We start from the raw sequence: 15,900 nt of genomic DNA on the forward strand, positions 1-15,900 counted from the left end.
TGTGTTCGACGTACTTGCAGTGACACTCCGTATTGCACTCAAATATAGAGATTGGCACGCTATGTCCGATATGTGATACAATGAGGAAGCACTTGCCATGGCGAACATTGTTCACGACAAACAGTAATGATCACTGTGGAAAGTCAACACGACATGGAAATGCACGATAAAGGGGTCACCATTGTGGGTACTCCAATACTAAGCCATAGCTGGAAGTACTAGAAACACACTATTAAATAATAAACACTTTATTAATTGAGTCTTTCTACGCAAAGGTTCCATCAGATACAAAAACGTCACACAACATGGCTGAAAAAGGGCATACATTGAGAGTAAACCAAAATTGTTAGTCCTCAAAGAGGTGGTGGTCAATTCGTACTGAGTCGACTGTCGCCACACCCCTTTTGTTCACTAATTCCCTATTGTTCTGGAACAAAGTGGTATTGTTCAATCCCCCCACTGTTCTGTTAAATGCTTTTTCAGGTCCTACTCCCTCCCCCTCTGTTGTTTTGGAACAAAAGATATTGCCTCCTAAGCTCACCTCCTCCCTCTTGGGTTCCCAGTTCTGGAGCAGTGTACTGTTTCCAAAGGTCACCACCTATTGCAGTTAAAAGACGGGTTTAATTCAGCCACAAATTCAGTTTACAATCTGAGAGGGATTCCATTGGGCCCTGGAGCTTCGTTCAGTTTTAGTGACTTCAGCTTTGGCAACACCACTGACACTAATATTTATTTCACTCATCTTTTCAGTGGTAAGAGAACTAAATTGGGGCAGTTCTCCTGAGTTTCCTTTAGTAAAGGAATATTTTAAAATGGAGTTAAGCATTTGAGCTTTTGCTTTGCTACCCTCAGTTTCAGTTCCTGTCAGCCTCTAGGGCTGAACACCAACTTTGGTGCCACTAAAAACTTTTAGATACTACCAGAGTTTCTCTGGGTTTTGTGAAATATTATTTGACAGTTTTCTGCTGCAGTAGTCATTGAAGGCTTCATGCATTGCTCTCTTGACAACCAAGCGTATTTTATTCAGCAGCTCTCTGTCTATAGTCTTATACTTTGTTTTACACTTACTAATTTTACACTTACTACGAAATAGTCTCTGTTTCTTTAGAAGTTTCTTTACAGTGACTGTATAGAGGTTTCTGCCTCCCATCACAACTTTGTGAACTGTTCTACAGAGTACATATCTAGCCAGTGCGTGGTCAACTGTTCTTTTAAACTTGATCCATATTTCCTCTACATCCTCCTTCCCTGTGCTGAAAGTTTCAGGTCCCTCTTTCAGATATGCATTTTTATTTTCTTTGCCCAAAATGTATACCCTTCCACTTGTTTTAGTTGTGTTTTGTACTTTTGCAACTATTATTGCCACAGCTATATCATAGTCACTGATACCAGTTTCTATGTGGGTATCCTCAAAGACGTCAGGTCTATTTGTCGCCATTAGATCCAACATATTTCCATCATGAGTGGATTCTGAACAGTCTTTTCTAGGCAGTTTTCAAAGAAGGCATTTAGTAATGTTTTGCACGATGACTTACGATGCCCAGCACTAACAAAACTGTAATTTTCCCAGTTGATTGTCTGATGGTAAAAAGTCTCCACCAATGACTACAGTATCACTGGGGAACTTACATAAAAGCAAACTGAAGTTTTCTCTAAAGCCCTCAGTAACATCAGGAGATGAGTCTGGTGGGCGATATTAGGATCTAATTACCGTTTTAGGCCCATCCCTGGTACTGAGTTTTGCTCAAACAATCTCACATGAAGTTCCATTTCTATCTTGGAGGATATCAATTTCTTGTCTACTGTGACAAATACACCACCTCCATTTTCCTTTCGATATCCTTTCCTAAAAATCTCATTCCTATCAGTTTTTGGTTTCAACCAGATTTCTGTACTTCATATAATGTGAGCTTCATTGCTTTTCAGGAGTATTTCAAACTCTGGCACTTTGTTGCAAATGCTTTATCAGTTTATCACTCGGATTTTGTACTCTCACCTGCGGGAAGCATTTCTTTCGATTTTACACTGATACTTCAGGGTTGCTAAAACTGTCGATATCTAAAAAAATAAAAAAGGAAAAGAAAAACATGTGTGTGCCCCACACAGAGTCAGCTATCTGGTAGCAGCCTCTGATGTGCAGTGCACACCTGACTCATTTTGGGGAACCCGAAGGGTCTCAATCCCACGGCACAAGTCCAGGAAGGTGCAGCCTACCTTGTCACAAAAACTTTAAATTCTCTGGTTCAGTCCTTCCACTGAACCAAAGGGCCACGAACAGCTCTGTTGGCAATGCTGCAAATTGTGAGCTCCATTGGAACTCCATGTCCAAGGCTATTCTTCTCAATCTTCTGTGCCAGTCGCTGGAATGATTCATGTACAACCTCAGAGCCCTGGCAACAAGCAACATTTGTTGAAGGATCATTATAATCTGCAGCTGATTGAACTCTGTCCCATCAATGGCTGCCGAAATAGCCTCTTCAGCCTTTTGGATGAGGCCCCGAGGCATACACACCCAGTGTCCTTTCCTGTTCCTTGCTGCTGTTTCCCTAAGGGATACCATCATTCACAGTATGTTGGAACTACCGAAAATTAACAGATCCCTACCCTTTAGCATTTGCCTCCTCTGAACACCAGACAAAATAGGTTTCCTCCAATGAGGTGAAGTGAGCCTCACTGTCTCAGTTCCAGTTTTAGTGAAAGACAGCACCTCAAACATGTTGGTTATGGTGATCAGTATAACTCCCTGGGTCCACCCTGGTCTGCGTCCATCCTGTACAGGACGCCTGGCTCTACCATTGAAATGCCACTTGCAGTGAAGTGGACGAATAATGACTAGTCCCATACTTTTTGCAAAGGAGAAAGGATCCACAATAGAGGATTTGCAGCAGCCACCAATCGTTTGACAGTAATTAGTGCGATTTCCAGCTGCTTACAAGCGTCTACCAACTCTTTCCATGTTCAAGAACAGCATTCACAGTGGGGATGCATTTTGGCTAGTACTCGTAATGCGTCACAGGACAGTGAGTAAATAACTTTAAACTAAGTCCCCTGATTATCTTTTAATCTGTCCAGCCTCAAAATTATTAATTCCCTATAGGAACTGAAGCAAATAAACAAGGTGAGATTTCTATTAAGGCAACAGGGAAATCTGTAGTAAAAATTGTTAGTTTCCTAAAACTTTTTGAGGTTAACTATAGTTATTAGCAAACTCGGAAATAGAGTTAATTTATGATAAATGTAGAAATACATACTCTTTAAGGGAACACTAGACGTAAGACAATAAGTTAGTAACAATATCTGCTATTGTAACTAAATCACAAACACTGATTTATTACAAATTGAATTGTACAAGCAACGATAGCTTCTGAAAATTCTCAAAAATGCGCGTTTATTTGCTTTGATATACATTGAAATTTGGGGTGATCTGTTCTTTGGAAGTGACTGTGAATTACAAACGCTAATTTGCTGGGAAATATGTTATCCAAAACACTCGTGCCCGTAACTTAAGAAAACATAGTTTCATAAGCGTCTGCAAATACGCAAAAAGAAACTATTCCTCGAGTGCAGTAATTATACAATGAAATTAGAGAACGGTTGCTCTGAATAAGAAATTTTAAAAGAGTACAAGTAAGTTTAAGCCTACAATTGACGACAACAGTACTAGTTTATTGTGGCACTCACGAATGTTCGCACTTTCACAATATATCGCCATACAAATAGGTATTGACACAATCAATGAACGATTACGCAGAAGCAATGTGAAAAATAAAATATGTAAATCCAGGATTTAAAATCAGCTCACGAAACTTGCACATGAAGTCTCATACAAAGGAAAATTCCGAAGATGGCTTTTACATATAATTAAACGTGCGAATTACAGGGATTATTCACTTAGCTGTTTCTGTGGCAATTTCTATACTGGCGTGCTGAAGAAGAAAACTGCAGTGTGAGTTTATGTCAGTCAAAATCGTGAAAATGTGCAGCACCAGCAAAGCTTGTATTCTGCCTGAAGCTCAAGCTTTTGACTCAGTTCAAAACGGAACTCATCGGTGACAAAAATTCTACTCTAGTAAATGAGATTCCAGGCTGAAGAAGTATCTGGAGACGCCCCAGAGGGCGGTGGGATGTCAACGTGACTGTCGCCCACCATACGACCCAACAACCCGTAATGATGGTTCAGGGTGCCATTTCCTTTCTTAACAGGACCCCTTTGGTTATCATCTGTGGCTCCCTTACAGTACAGTGGTCCGTCGATATTCAACGCTCCGTTTTGCTGCCTTTCATGGCAAGCAATCCTGGGCTTACGTTTCAGCAAGAAATGCCCACCCACACATGGTGAGAGTTTCTACTGCTTGTCTTCCTTCTTTCCAAACCCTGCCTAGATCAGCAAGCTCGCTGAATCTCTCCCCAATCAGGAGTGTTAGGGTATTATTGCATGTCTCGAGATTTTGACGATCTAACGCGCCAGTTGGATAGAATTGGCACAATATCTCTCAAGAAGACATCCACCAACACCATAAACCAATGCCAATTTAAGTAAATGCTTGCAAACTGGCCAGAGGTGGACCAGTGTATTATTAACTTGCTCAATTTGTGAAGCTCTTTCTCTTGAATAAAACATCCAGTTTTTCTGAAATTATTATCATTTATTTGTCTGGACATGCACTACGTTTCTACCGATTTCCGACCCATTTCGATAATCCTTTGTGGTGAGCTGTTTTGTTTTTTTCTTAGAGTGTGTTTGGCATACTTACACTCAACAATGTCTTATGGAGTAATTTTCTGCGATAGCTCACCACCTAGGAAGAAAGTACTGATTGCCAAAGCAAGCAATAAGAATAATATGGAGTTGACCATAGAAGTAGATGTATGTATCTCATTGAGGAGGTAAGCATTTTAATTTTGCTGTCACAATATGTATATTCGCTGATATAATTCATCATAAATAATCCATCACATTTCAGAAGAACAATTAGGTCCATACCTACAACACTAGAGACAAACGTGGCCCTTGATGTGTGATCTGAGGTTTTCCCGGCATACAGAAATTTTCAAAACGTGGTCCTTATCACCTATTATTAAATCTGTCAGTGCTTCAGAAATGAGTTCAATATGCAGCAACAAAAATCTTTGATCATTTGCACAGTACAGTAACTTAGTATGTCTGACAGGTATCTAATGACTGTTCTTAGACAGTATATATTCAGGTACCGCATTTATGTGCATGATACAAAGAAACATTTAGCATGAGAGATAAAAACCACAACTAAATTATTCGCAAAAAGGAAGACCTAGACATCTGAGGCTGTTGTTTATTCAAAACCTTTGGACAGCTTTCCACTATTCGTTCTGAGTATTATGCTGTTTATGAACGACCCGGGATAGACAATATTCAATTAGAACTACTGATAGCCTTGGGAGAGCCAGCCGTGACAAAACTATTCAATCTAGTGAGCAAGATGTATCACACAGGCGAAATACCCTAGACTTCAAGAAGAATGTAATAATTCCAATCCCAAAGAAAGCAGGCATTGACAGGTGTGAAAATTATCGACCTATCAGTTTAATAAGTCACAGCTGCAAAATACTAACACGAATTATTTACAGATGAATGGAAAATTGGTAGAAGCCGACCTTGGAGAAGATGAGTTTGGATTTCATAGAAATGTTGGAACACACAAGGCAATACTGACCCTACGGTTCACATTAGAAGGTAGATTAAGGAACAGCAAACCTACGTTTCTAGCATTTGTAGACTTAGAGAAAGCTTTTGACGATGTTGGCTGGAATACCCCCTTTCAAATTCTAAACGCGGCAGGAAGCGAAATGCTATTTACAATTTGTACAGATATCAGATGGCAGAGTCCAGGGCCATGAAAGGGAAGCAGTGGCTGAGAAGGGAATGAGACAGGGGTGTAGCCTATCCCCAGTGTTATTCAATCTGTATACTGAGCAAGCAGTAAAGTAAACAAAAGAAAAAAATGTAGTAGGAATTAAAATCGATGGAGAACAAATAAAAACTTTTGAGGTTTGCCGATGACATTCTGGCAGAGACAGACATTCTGGCAGAGACAGCAAAGGACCTGGAAGAGCAGTTGAACGGAATGGACAGTGTCTTGAAAGGCGGATACAAGATGATCATCGACAAAAGCAAAACAAGGATAATTGAATGTAGTCGAATTAAATCAGGCGATGCTTAGGGAATTAGATTAGGAAATGAGACACTTAAAGTAGTAAATAAGTTTTGCTATTTGGGGAGCAAAATAACTGATGATGGTCGAAGTAAAGAGGATATAAAATGTTGACTGGCAATGGCAAGGAAAGCGTTTCTGACAAAGAGAAATTTGTTAACATCGAGTATAGATTTAAGTGTCAGGAAGTCGTTTCTGAAAGTATTTGTATGGAGTGTAGCCATTTATAGAAGTAAACACGGACGATAAATAGTTTAGACAAGAAGAGAATAGAAGCTTTCGAAATGTGGTGCTACAGAAGAATGCTGAAGATTATATGGGTAGATCACGTAAGTAATGAGGAGGTGCTGAACAGAATTCGGGAGAAAAGGAATTTGTGGCACAGCTTGACTAGAAGAAGGGATCACGGTAGGACAAGTTCTGAGGAATCAAGGGATCACCAATTTAATATTGGAGGGAAGTGTGCAGGGTAAAAATAGTAGAGGGAGACAGAGGTATGAATACACTAAGCAGACTCAGAAGAATGTAGGTTGCATTAGTTACTCGGAGATGAAGACGCTTACACAAGATAGAGTAGCATGGAGAGCTGCAGCAAACCAGACTCTGGAAGAAGACCACAGCAACAACGGCAACATGAACGACCATCATTGGCAACGGAAAAGTTCATACCAAACAAAGATTCAAAATGCCCTGTATTAAATCTGCTATTTGTTAACACTGACATTGAAGAGTTAATGTGTAGAACTGTTCGAACAATATGCTACCGTATTGCTACTAAGATATGACTATTGTAAATATTTCTTGAGTTCAATAGCTACTGATTTTAACCATGGAATGTTTTTCTCTCAAGTTATATAAGTTTTTATTTAATGTGGTCCTACTTCACTTTCCCTAATCTTTATACACTCCTGGAAATTGAAATAAGAACACCGTGAATTCATTGTCCCAGGAAGGGGAAACTTTATTGACACATTCCTGGGGTCAGATACATCACATGATCACACTGACAGAACCACAGGCACATAGACACAGGCAACAGAGCATGCACAATGTCGGAACTAGTACAGTGTATATCCACCTTTCGCAGCAATGCAGGCTGCTATTCTCCCATGGAGACGATCGTAGAGATGCTGGATGTAGTCCTGTGGAACGGCTTGCCATGCCATTTCCACCTGGCGCCTCAGTTGGACCAGCGTTCGTGCTGGACGTGCAGACCGCGTGAGACGACGCTTCATCCAGTCCCAAACATGCTCAATGGGGGACAGATCCGGAGATCTTGCTGGCCAGGGTAGTTGACTTACACCTTCTAGAGCACGTTGGGTGGCACGGGATACATGCGGACGTGCATTGTCCTGTTGGAACAGCAAGTTCCCTTGCCGGTCTAGGAATGGTAGGACGATGGGTTTTGATGTACCGTGCACTATTCAGTGTCCCCTCGACGATCACCAGTGGTGTACAGCTAGTGTAGGAGATCGCTCCCCACACCATGATGCCGGGTGTTGGCCCTGTGTGCCTCGGTCGTATGCAGTCCTGATTGTGGCGCTCACCTGCACGGCGCCAAACACGCATACGACCATCATTGGCACCAAGGCAGAAGCGACTCTTATCGCTGAAGACGACACTTCTCCATTCGTCCCTCCATTCACGCCTGTCGCGACACCACTGGAGGCGGACTGCACGATGTTGGGGCGTGAGCGGAAGACGGCCTAACGGTGTGCGGGACCGTAGCCCAGCTTCATGGAGACGGTTGCGAATGGTCCTCGCCGATACCCCAGGAGCAACAGTGTCCCTAATTTGCTGGGAAGTGGCGGTGCGGTCCCCTACGGCACTGCGTAGGATCCTACGGTCTTGGCATGCATCCGTGCGTCGCTGCGGTCCGGTCCCAGGTCGACGGGCACGTGCGCCTTCCGCCGACCACTGGCGACAACATCGATGTACTGTGGAGACCTCACGCCCCACGTGTTGAGCAATTCGGCGGTACGTCCACCCGGCCTCCCGCATGCCCACTATACGCCCTCGCTCAAAGTCCGTCAACTGCACATACGGTTCACGTCCACGCTGTCGCGGCATGCTACCAGTGTTAAAGACTGCGATGGAGCTCCGTATGCCACGGGAAACTGGCTGACACTGACGGCGGCGGTGCACAAATGCTGCGCAGCTAGCGCCATTCGACGGCCAACACCGCGGTTCCTGGTGTGTCCGCTGTGCCGTGCGTGTGATCATTGCTTGTACAGCCCTCTCGCAGTGTCCGGAGCAAGTATGGTGGGTCTGACACACCGGTGTCAATGTGTTCTTTTTTCCATTTCCAGGAGTGTATTTCAATGCTAGCTCAGTCTCTATAATTTGATAATGAAATGCTAAAGGGGCCCTCACACGTTCAATAATACTGTCAAACTGACAATACATTGACCGTCTGAGGGCGCGCACGGAAGCATTGTCAATACTAGAAACACTTACGAGCAGTTTTGATGGATCTCAAAAAATTCTCAATACTGTCAATACATGCTGAACGTGTGAGGACAAGTATTGACGATTTGACAATATTCTCCATTCAGATATTCACAGAGCTTCAGGAATCAACTAAGCGACGTTAGTGTGCACGACTTATTTTTAAATACGCCGTTGTGTATGCTACGCCTCTCATTCAGTTTTTAAGACGTCTTTTTACCACAAAAGAATTTTGATATGCCTATTCAAGGGTAAACATTGTATATACCACTTTAGGACGGTTAACGTTGATTCTCGAAGACCCTGCTTACTTCATTAATTTGAAAATATAGTATAAATTGGTGTATTATATAGCAGCTTGGAAAAACGCACCCATTTCGAAAAATAGGTGATATATCTGCAATGAGTAGTAAGAGGTCTGTGAAATAAATGCCAGTTTCGCCAAATTATCAAAATGCGAGAAAAGAAACTGTTAAACGTTAATTGCCTGAACAGATTCTTGCCAGGCAGATATAATTGCTTAATAGGTTTCCACGGAATTTTACTAATGGTGCTAGCTGATATTACAGAACTAAACTTAAACATTAGGATGACTTGCCTGTCGCCAGAAATCACTAACTCACTCCTATCCTCTTCTCGACTGCGACTGCCTCTCTCATTAACGTACGGTGTTTTGCTTCTCTATTTTATCTCGTATCAGCGCTAATAACTATACGCATGAACCAGGGCTCATGGGAAAACAACTTTCGGGTCCATGGTTCTGACTTCAGACAGTAAATTAACACGTGATCAGTCGTTCCTTTTTTCCAACCAGTCTCAGGCCCGTTTCGTCTTTCTAGTTGTTTTCTACCGCTTGCAAGCTATCTACGGCTAATATAACAGCAGCACACGCTTTCATTTTCGTGTTCGACATTTTAACTGTAAGCTCTCGTTGTCAGTTCTCAATTTTTGTCAGTGTTATTGATAGTCTGAGATCGCTTCCGTATGTTGAAGGTTTGACAGCTATAATTGTCAATAAATTTGAACATGTGCAGGCCTCTTAATAATAATAAAAATGATATTAAAAGACGACAATTCTGGCCATTACACCAGGCACGCTTGTACAGGCAGATTTTAGTTTTTTTCTTATCTATCGTCTGAAAAGTCTTACTTTCCTCTGCTGCACTGATACACTAAATCCACCGTCTTATCTCTAACAAATCGTTATTACCGCGTTATTTTACTGTAATGCATCATGTTTCAACGCAAGTGGAATGAGGGCTGTGTAGTACTGGAATGGGAACAGGGAAGAGGCTCCAGCGAGGACAACGATTAACGAAGGATTAGGTCAGGAGGGTTACGGGAACGTAGTATATATTGTAAGAAGAGTTCTCATCCGTACAGTTCAGAAAAGCTGGTGTTGGTGAAAGGATCCATATGGCCTACAACAATGAGTAAAACGGATCGCTTTAGTGTTGAGCATTATATGCTTGAGAAAGATAACACAGATCTTTCACACTGTTACTGGACCCTGAAATTATAATAATACTTGAGAAATGATAAATATAAGAACTATTCCTATTTGTTGCGTTCAAAAACGTTACCGTCGTACAGGACTTCATAACTACGCAGTGATTACTGTTGCTACGAGCCGTTTGCATCTTTGGTCTATGAAGTTGTGTTAAAATGTGTGACTTGTGTTTAAAGGCATGCGGATCAGCTGTGTGATTTAAAGTAAGCTAAGCACGAGTCTTATCGGAAGTTTAGACGCCAGTGTTTCTCTTTCTGTGTATAGAAAATATATCGATATAAATAAAATAAACATTGTGAAGGCGTTTTGGTGTATTGCAGGTTAGGAAAGGACAACATATGTGCGTTTGGTTTGTTATGGTACTGTGTATATTTGTAAAACGTTTGTCGCCTCAAATTGTTTAAAATACGTCTTGTTCCTTCGCGGCTCAACTGCGTAAAGGTAATTCTCAGAAGTTCACTTGAAGCTAGGATAGTACGACTTTGTTAGTATTACCTTAACTATTTCGCTCCTCGTTTACGTCAAGGCGTGCTGGGATGTCTTCACTCAGGTTATTTTCTTGGTGTACCTTTCAGTTGAGAAGGGACTTTGCGTTTCTTATGCGGCGAAATGGGTAAAAGTGGTAATATAAAGGGGTCTGCAAATTTCACTTTTTACTTAATCTTCCCAAGAGCACTTCTTAAATTTGAAACATCGATAATCGTTTTAATCATACAATAAGTGTGCTAAATGTAAAAGAATTTGCAGAAAATCTGAATGGACTGATGACATAACCAGGAAACTCTTTAACTGAAAATGATAATTTTATTATTCATCGCCAAATACCGTTCCCTTTTTGTCTTCTACTTACTCCGCCCACTCCCTTTCTGTTGTGTAAGTTCCACTTAATAATGCACATGTGTTAGTCATTGACTCCGATGTCATTCAGTAACACTGTATAACGTGACTACATTTTAGGTTTTGTATACGGAAAATATATGATGAAACATTTTTCCCGAATGAGTAATCCATTAATGCTAGTGTTCACCATGTTTAACATTACAAATTCGTCAGAGAATAACAGCTTATCATTACATCCAAAGTTTTATAAAGCTGAGAATAATTACTAGTTGTACTTTCAGTACATGTTAACATATCAAAATAAACTCTTACAGCTGTACACTGACATTTTTCATTGACCTTGCCTATGTAAGATTTCACAAATGACGTGTATTCCCCGTGAACTTTTACTGCATAACGTAGTGGTAGTTGTCAGAATAAGGAACTGTTAAATGCTGCTCGCAGCTTATTTCTATGTTATGACAAGGCACAAAATCCTTCTTGCTGATAACTGTTTACATGCCTGTAGGGGAATTGTTTATGCAGTAAATGATCATTTGTGAAGCAAAAGAGAACACTGTGAATGTCAAAAACCACATGGAATGACAAGTACTTCTTTTCATGGTGTACACTGACTCATTTAAAAAGTTCAGGTTTCTAAAACAGGGCTTCTTAGTACTTCATGTAACAGCCTAGTGTTTAACATTTAATTTTTGTTAATTATAATAGTGTCCATTTTTCAGGCTCAACACACAACTTGCCATTTTAGTATGCATGTTCATTTGTACATAATGTCTCTAGCATGAATAGTATCATTTAATTATTAAACATTTAACTGAACTTACATAATGTGTGCTTTGGTACTTTCTTTATAGTATACTCTGGACGCAAAAGGAAAGCCATGGAGGGAAAACAGGTATTTTCCAAATGCCTGGAAAATAACATTGTAAGAGCTTCCTGTAATGCTGAGTTTTTGCCAGAATTTCTATTCTGTAACATGCTTGTGCATTCTAACGAAGCAAGTAGCCAATTGTATAAAACCTGTAGCCTGTTCTATAACTGCTTTTTCCTTTCACCATTCATCTCATTATTTTGGCTGGCAGTAACTTGATTTGTAGCAGTCTTTTTCTTCAGAAACATGATTTCTAATGACTAGTTAACTCTGAGAGGTACTCTTTTCTGTAATGATTTGATTTCCAAGTTTTGCATGAAGCTCTTCTCGTGGCTCTAACCAAATATGATATGATACTGTATTTTGGGCTCTGACTATGCATTTGCTTGCCAGAGATTTAAGTAACACCTTCTGTTTTTATTCTGAAATGTGGTTCCCATTGCTAGATTGTGATGGGTTTGATGACACATTCTATAAAGTATATAGTTTATTTATATAATAATGGTAATATGTGATATGCTGTTGGTTTTTATTAGATCTTTGTCTATGATTGTCTATGTTTCCATTTTCAAACTGTAAGTAGATGATCACATTATAGGCTACATAATGAACAACAGTAGTTTGTGACACTCTATAACAATATATGTTTAAGTTAATGTGACAAATGAAATTACATCAGTGCATAAGAAATTATGTTATAAAAACACTTATTAGTTGTATATTGTATTAAACATAAGATAGATTAATATGAATTCAGCACAGATACAAATTTTGTAAAGATATTATATAGTTGTTAAAATGTACCCTGACAAATCCTCTATCACAAATGTGATCATTGGGATGATGATAAATAAATAAATATTTGTTCTTATGTTCATGTTTAGTTTCAAAATCAGATTTGCGTTGTATTCGCAAACTTGGCAGACAACAGGGTTATAACTCACTATATGGGCTTGATGACAGTGTAGTCCTAGTACCCTAGATTCAAGTTTAAACTTTCCTTTAGCATTAGGGCAGCACAGATGAGTTTTATGTCATCATTTTGTAATGTAATTATGCAGTCTTGAACATGGCTGTTAAAAGCAATTGTGAGTAAGCTTTGATTAATAAGACAAACTGCCAGTCAGTTGTCATAAGTTTACTTATTTAAACTTGATCTGGGTTCCAATACTTCTGTAATTATCTTCTTCAGAAGTACAAGACATTACTTGGTTACATTAGTAGAAACATATTATGTGAATCTTGAGCTAACCACTCGAGTCACATGCAGTAATTGAAGTATCCGTTAAAACAGTAAAAGTGAAATATATATGGCTGCTGACCAATTGCAAACGTCTAACTAAGATTTACAGTTCCATTGGACATTTTAATTGCTGCATGTGACTTGAGCTTATTAGCTCATGATTATGTAATATGTTTCAACAAATATGTACCAAGTAACAGCATATACTTCTGAAAAAGATACTCACAGCAGTATCGCAACCTAGGTCAAGTTTTAATAAACTTCTGGCTGCTGATTGGGGCTTTTTACTTTCTTGATCAAAGTAATGTTATCATATATTTTGTCATTTGACATGATATTGTGCTTGGCTTTGATTAAAGTATGTTCCTCTCAGCACCAGCTTTTTAAATTTCAACATTTCAGACATCCTCTTCATGGTGCAATTTTGGCCTCAATTCTCCATTTGTTGTTTGTCATCATGAATGGATGAACATTGTTGTTACAATGTTCTATATATGAAATAAATTTTAAAAGTTATGTTAATTGACATCATTGTTTAGTCAACCATGTGACGTCCACAACTGGGTAAGACTTTACCCTAAGTACATGTACCCATCTTTCATTGGGTCATCATCTCAGACATTTCTTTGCTCTTGAAGTTAAGATGAAATAAATATTTGGGCAGAATGCCTTTGGCATGCCTTCTTGATATTTACCGCATTTATAGTAACTTGCAGGGCATTACTATGTAGCCAGCCGCGGTGGCCTTGCGGTTCTAGGCGCTGCAGTCCGGAATCGCGGGACTGCTATGGTCGCAGGTTCGAATCCTGCCTCGGGCATGGATGTGTGTGATGTCCTTAGGTTAGTTAGGTTTAAGTAGTTCTAAGTTCTAGGGGACTGATGACCTAAGATGTTAAGTCCCATAGTGCTCAGAGCCATTACAATGCAACACATTGAGATTTTCAAGGTCAATGTCAGTGACATTGCTTGTAAAAATTCTTAGAAACCCACCATGTTACGTGTGAACCTGAAGCTCTACTCATTAGCTTTCTGTTACGTTAAGCTTGACTGCTGTATCAGCATTGGAACTGGAATTATAGTCATTTATGTTGAGACAGATATAAATTTCACACAATTTCCAAACTTGGAAGAGCTATAACTTTATTCACAATTTTCAAATACCTATGCAAATTAGTAGTTTTACACCACATACCTAGATCATTGAATTATCCAAATTTGAAATAAATCTAAAATTGTCAGTTTTATAAGCAGTAATTTAAAAAGTTAAAATATGTAATTTTTGTTAAGAGATGTAATTCTCTATTTCTTAACCTACATTTCCATTTGGTAATATATATGGAATTTAATTTTTTTTAAATTCTGCTAACGAGATTGGAACCAGCGACTTTATGGGTACAAAGTTTTGCATTGCATACTTTTATTTGCTGTTAGTTGAATTCTGTGTTAGAAAAATGATTTAGTTCTGTAACAGATCAATTTTTTGATAGTTTAATGGGTAAGTGGAAGAAATTATCCACACTTTATCACTTCAGTTTATTAATTACTGGCTGCTCACCTATATCTGTGCTCTCGTGTTACTAATTTTGTTGTGATGAGCGATGGGTAGTAAGAAAGCTACTGTATGAGATTTTCACTCTGCAGCGGAGCGTGTGCTGATATGAAACTTCCTGACAGATTAAAACTGTGTGCCGGACCGAGACTCGAACTCGGGACCCGAGTTCGAGTCTCGATCTGGCACACAGTTTTAATCTGCCAGGAAGTTTCAAGCTACTGTATGTTTGTATTGGGTGTAAGACTTTGGGGGTAATCTGTGACACTATTTCCAGTGGTCACAGGCTCCTTTCTCCATCGTAGTGGTCACATATAAGCTGTCACACTCTGTGAACAAAGGTGGCGTCTGGAAACTAGTAGGTGCAAAGAATATTTAGTTAGGTGGATAGTGTGTACACGTCAGCCTTGGGTGGGACCAGGCATTTTCAAAATTCGAACTATGAAAGTTGGTGATTTGTTCAAACAAAACAGACTAGAATGGACTCGAGGTTGTCTGACTGTCCTTTAATACCTTTAGAGTATAGCAGATGCACCTCTGAAGCTGAAAAATGTAAATGGTACATGGAATTGTTTTAGTAATTTAATTTCATTTTGAAACTTAAGTTGTTGACAATGTGTATAAAACACACACACACACACAAATATATATATATAGTGACTTACCAAACGAGAAAGTGCTGGTAGATAGACATAATAAACAAAATTTATTGTGTCTGTCTACCAGCACTTTCTCGTTTGGTAAGTCACAGCATCTTCGTTTTTTGTATATATTTGTTCCCACGTGGAATGACCAGAAAGGAACAGTGGTTAACAATTTCGTAGAAGTTGTATCTTAGTCCTTCCATTTAGTCTAGCAAATCATTCCTTTGGACATTTTCCTTCGCAAATGACCCATCTCTATTTAGAGTCCAAGCTGCTCTTCACCGAGGTCGTAACATTCCATTCTTCTGTAAGTGATATGTGTGAGTATTCGGCAACAGTGACTTATTAAAATTATGGTTTGTTAATAGCCACACTTGTCAACTCGTGCATTCTGTGGAATATACTTTGTCCCCTTTTTTTTAGGTTTCACCCCTGAGGTACTTTTGTGGAGTTATGCAAAACACTGACCCACATCTGGCATAACGTCTTCACAGGACTTGTTTCCTTTTCCAGCCATGTGTTGTATAGTGTGTATTTCATTCAAATGGGTGAACTAAAATGCCATGCTCACATAAAATAAAATTCTTTGTTTCGCACAGTTTAT

General features: G+C 39.6%; 1 protein-coding gene across 3 annotated transcripts in view; it reads left to right on the forward strand.

Annotated features, from left to right (window-relative positions):
- Window positions 1-10,271: 10,271 nt before the first annotated feature.
- The window catches only part of LOC124619396, a 111,170-nt gene continuing 105,541 nt past the window's right edge, over window positions 10,272-15,900 (forward strand). Inside the window, exons 1-2 of one of the 3 annotated variants that reach the window (XM_047145762.1) lie at window positions 10,272-10,352; window positions 11,844-11,884. In XM_047145762.1, the coding sequence (XP_047001718.1) occupies window positions 11,870-11,884 (15 nt within the window). In that variant the 5' untranslated portion in view covers window positions 10,272-10,352; window positions 11,844-11,869. Of the gene's footprint in view, window positions 10,353-10,448; window positions 10,591-11,843; window positions 11,915-15,900 lie in introns of those variants that run through there. The other 2 variants (XM_047145753.1, XM_047145769.1) reach the window with 2 other exon arrangements.

The sequence above is a fragment of the Schistocerca americana genome, chromosome 1 (assembly GCF_021461395.2).
Source record: "Schistocerca americana isolate TAMUIC-IGC-003095 chromosome 1, iqSchAmer2.1, whole genome shotgun sequence".
Lineage (NCBI taxonomy): Eukaryota > Metazoa > Arthropoda > Insecta > Orthoptera > Acrididae > Schistocerca > Schistocerca americana.